The 5,000-nt window shown below is 44.8% G+C and overlaps 1 protein-coding gene across 1 annotated transcript in view; it reads right to left on the reverse strand.

The window, feature by feature from the left end:
• The window catches only part of khk (ketohexokinase), an 11,137-nt gene that overhangs the window by 5,986 nt on the left and 151 nt on the right, over positions 1–5,000 (reverse strand). The window contains exons 1-3 of the mRNA XM_080054931.1: positions 4,890–5,000; positions 3,658–3,774; positions 1,946–2,080 (exon numbers count right to left, since the gene is read on the reverse strand). The exon at positions 4,890–5,000 is cut by the window's right edge and continues 151 nt beyond it. Of these exons, the coding sequence (XP_079911057.1) occupies positions 1,946–2,080; positions 3,658–3,774; positions 4,890–4,984 (347 nt within the window). The 5' untranslated portion in view covers positions 4,985–5,000. The remainder of the gene's footprint in view (positions 1–1,945; positions 2,081–3,657; positions 3,775–4,889) is intronic.

Consider the following 5,000-nt stretch of genomic DNA (forward strand, 5'->3'; position numbering starts at 1 on the left):
TACAGTCAGCCTCCCTCTGATTGGTCCATGCAGTCAGCTGGCCTCTGATTGGTCCATCAGCCTTCCTCATGTCATGTGATCAGACCATTAGGATCCTTCACCCAGCGCTCACTGAACTGTTTCATTTATCTGCTTAAAGGTGCAGTGTGTAATATGACATCATCAAGAAAGTTCTACAAAGTTCTAGAATGCAACACTCCCTGGGTAACCCCACCCCTTTAGAATAATAACAGAAGCTACAGTGGCCTTCAAGGACAAGAACAATTCTAAATTTTAAACAATGCACCTGATGACATTCCAACTATGACACTTTCAAGATGGCGGCACTAGGCCTTGGTCCAAGATATGCAGAAATATGGACATATATGAGACCCTTTCTAAGGGGTTAAAATAATAATTAAAAAAAAAAAAGCTATTATGCACTAAATTAAACGTACTTATGGAAATTATAATTATTTTCTACAAAATCTGCTAGGAAATAAAACCCAAAGTTCTACACACTGCAGGTTTAAAGCTGCTGCCGAGTGCATCCACATACTACTGTTATGCTTGTGTAAATGGTAAATGGACTCCACTTATAAAGCTCTTTTCCCTGGTTTTTCACAGACCCAAAGCGCTTTACATTGTTTTGTTCACATTCACCCATTCACACACACATTCATACACCGATAGCAGCAGCAGCTACCACGCAGGGTGCAAGCTAACTATCAGGAGACATTTAGGGTTCAGTGTCTCTTTGCCCACACACACACACGCACACACACACACACGCACACACGCACACACGCACACACGCGCACACGCGCACACACGCACACACGCACACACGCACACACGCACACACGCACACACGCACACACGCACACACGCACACACGCACACACGCACACACGCACACACGCACACACACACACACACACACACACACACACACACACACTTGGACATGTGGCGGGGAGACGGGGGATCCAACCAGCGACCCTGTAACCCAGTGGACGACCGCCCTACACACTTCACCACAGAGAGTGCTCCCTGACAGTAACATCTGACCACTGAAGCTGCTGCTGGAATCAACAGGACTCAATATGACGCACTACACCTTTAACCTTAAAGGGACTGATGGTGACTTTCTAACATCAGTACACTCAGTAGCGTCAGGATGAATTCACAAATGTTTCTAAGAGGTTTCTAATATACAGTTAACATGGAGCTCCTGCCATTGAGTCATGCTAGACTGTAGACTGTGGACACAAAGAAGTTGTAGAAAAGTCGCAAATAAGTTGGAAAAAAGTTGAAAAATTCTCAAAAAAAATTAATGTTTTTTGGACTTGTTTGCTATTGAGTAATTCCTGTGATGTCATAGTAACAGCTGTTCAGTGAGCGCTGCGTGGTGACATCACGGTGACATCGTGGCCTTGTTGTCATGGTTTCTTACGTGTCAGACAGAATGACGGTTCTAGTGCCTGATTGACAGACGAGGCAGCAGGCCACAGGAGTCTGTCCCTCAACCCAGCACACTGAGGAGGAGTCTACTGCGCAGCGAGACAGGTCCGCCATGATGAAGCTAGACAGGCAGGGGGGCAGACAGACAGGAGGGCAGACAGACAGGGGGGCAGACAGACAGGGGGGCAGACAGACAGGCAGAAAGGGGGCGGGGGGGGCAAGCAGACAGGCAGACAGACAGGCAGACAGACAGGCAGACAGACAGGCAGACGGGGGGGGGGGTAGACAGACAGGGGGGCAGGAAGACAGGCACACAGGGGCAGACAGGGGGGGCAGACAGACAGGCAGGCAGGCATACAGACAGATAGACACACAGGGGCACGCACACACACACAGACACAGACAGACAGACACACAGACACACAGACAGATAGACACACAGACACACACACACACACACACACACACACACACACACACACACACACACACACACACACACCTGTTCATATGCAGAATGGTGCGACTGCCCGTGCTCACGTTGCAGATGACCGTAGATGTCGGGTGGTCGCACTGAGCGTGTGCGGTAACCATGGAAACGTCGATGTGGAACTTCTGAAAATCCTCCAAAATAAAACTAGACAGGAAACCGTTTACATGTTCTCTGAGCTACAAAATAAAACAACAGTCACTCATAACTAATCCCTAAGGTACTGAATATCTCCTCATGATCCACTACCTGTCTGTACTGAGTGAATATCTCCTCATGATCCACTACCTGTCTGTACTGTGTGAATATCTCCTCATGATCCACTACCTGTCTGTACTGAGTGAATATCTCCTCATGATCCACTACCTGTCTGTACTGAGTGAATATCTCCTCATGATCCACTACCTGTCTGTACTGAGTGAATATCTCCTCATGATCCACTACCTGTCTGTACTGAGTGAATATCTCCTCATGATCACTACCTGTCTGTACTGACTGACTATCTCCTCATGATCCACTACCTGTCTGTACTGTGTGAATATCTCCTCATGATCCACTACCTGTCTGTACTGAGTGAATATCTCCTCATGATCCACTACCTGTCTGTACTGTGTGAATATCTCCTCATGATCCACTACCTGTCTGTACTGTGTGAATATCTCCTCATGATCCACTACCTGTCTGTACTGAGTGAATATCTCCTCATGATCCACTACCTGTCTGTACTGTGTGAATATCTCCTCATGATCCACTACCTGTCTGTACTGAGTGAATATCTCCTCATGATCCACTACCTGTCTGTACTGTGTGAATATCTCCTCATGATCCACTACCTGTCTGTACTGAGTGTGAGATGAAAAAACACCCAGTGTTTTTTTTTAATTTTATTTAACCTTTATTTTTCCAGATAAAACATTAAGAACAGTTTCTCATTTACAATATTGATCTGGTCCAAGAGGCCCCACTAGGAGTAAAGGCACAAATAACAAATACACAAGCGTGACTCACTTAGACTAATATAAAACGGATGTACAAATGCACAGCCTACAGTAACAAAATAGAAAACACTAAAGCACTAAAAACTAGTCGGGACGGGCGTAGAGGTCTGGACAGGGTGTGATAAATAAGAAATACAAAAATAAAACGGATGTATGCGTGTGTGCGTGCGAGCATGTGTATGTGTATGCGAGCATGTGTATGTGCCTGGGTGAAAAAAAAATAAAATAATAAAAAATACACAGCCTAGGTTCTGTAAACTGGTGTGTAAACAAAGGGCCCACCGTAGATAACAACCTGCCTGTTTACAGAGCCTAGGCTGTGTATTAACACTGGGTTTTGCTTTCAGCACAGGTAGTGGATCATGAGGAGATATTCACTGATTTTGACAACAAGCGTTCTCCAGAATCACTGACTACACCTTTAATAAATCAATTGATCAATTTATTTATAATTATTATTATTGCCTAACTTTTTCCAGCTGCTCAATGCTCCAGATGCACAGAAGTTTAGCTTGCTCTGGTATGCCATTCAATTTAACAAAGACTTTGCAGTTGTTATGGCTGTCTTGATAGATGTATGGATAGATAGATAGATAGATAGATAGATAGATAGATAGATAGATAGATAGATAGATAGATAGATAGATAGATAGATAGATAGATAGATAGATAGATAGATAGATAGATAGATAGATAGATAGATAGATAGATAGATAGATAACTCACTCGGCGACGGGTCCGTGGGCCAGTGAGCCCATGAAAGCAGCTTGAGCTCCGAGCAGAGACAGAACGGTGCAGGAGTTAGAGGCATTACCCCCCCGCTGCCACCGCTGAGACACACACCTGGACACAGACACACACACACACACACACACACACACACACACACACACACACACACACACACACACACACACACACAGGGACAGACACACACACACAGGGACAGACACACACACACACACACACACACACACACACACAGGGACAGACACACACACAGGGACAGACACACACACACACACACACACACAGGGACAGACACACACACACACAGGGACAGACACACACACACACACACACACACACACAGACAGACACAGACACAGACACAGACACACACACACACACACACACACACACACACACACACACACACACACACACACACACACACACACACACACACACACACACACACACACACACACAGGGACAGACACACACACACACACACACACATTAATGCACTAGTCATAATCATCTAAGCATTAGGCCTTTAGAACTAGAGTCACTTTAAACCTGCAGTGTGTAGAATTTTGTGTTTTATTTCCTATCAGATTTTGTAGAAAGTAATTATAATATCCATAAGTACATTTAATTTAGTGCATAATAGCTGATTTTTTTTTTTTTTTATCATTACTTTTTCCCTTAGAAAGGGTCTCGTATATGTCCATATTTCTGCATATTTTGGACCAAGGCCTAGTGCCGCCATCTTGAAAGTGTCATAGTTGGAATGTCATCAGGTGCATTGTTTAAAATTTAGAATTGTTCTTGTCCTTGAAGGCCACTGTAGCTTCTGTTATTATTCTAAAGGGTTGGGGTTACCCAGGGAGCGTTGCATTCTAGAACTTTGTAGAACTTTCTTGATGATGTCATATTACACACTGCACCTTTAAGAACAGTTTCCTGATTACACTTGTACTGAGGAAACGTTTGAAATGCAGGACATGTTTACAGTTTGGTTTGTGAACTTTTTCAGATCATTCTGTTTGACTTTGTAATGCTTCTTTGCAACGAGCACAGACACAAAGTGTTTGTACTCTTGCTTCCTCATCCACTGCTGTGTGCTAGCCGGCTGTCAGTGGTTAGCCTGTGTGTGTGTGTGTGTGTGTGTGTGTGTGTGTGTGTGTGTGTGTGTGTGTGTGTGTGTGTGTGTGTGTGTTCCTGTCGCTTACCGGGTGTCCGTGTCTTCTTCGGGGTATTTCTCCACTACGCTGATAATGTCCAGACAGACCAACCCGACGCACAGGATCCTTTTGCTCTGCGCCATGTTTCACTGTGCGGAC

Source organism: Ammodytes marinus, assembly GCF_949987685.1.
Source record: "Ammodytes marinus genome assembly, contig: scaffold_207, whole genome shotgun sequence".
In the NCBI taxonomy this organism is placed as follows: Eukaryota; Metazoa; Chordata; class Actinopteri; order Uranoscopiformes; family Ammodytidae; genus Ammodytes; species Ammodytes marinus.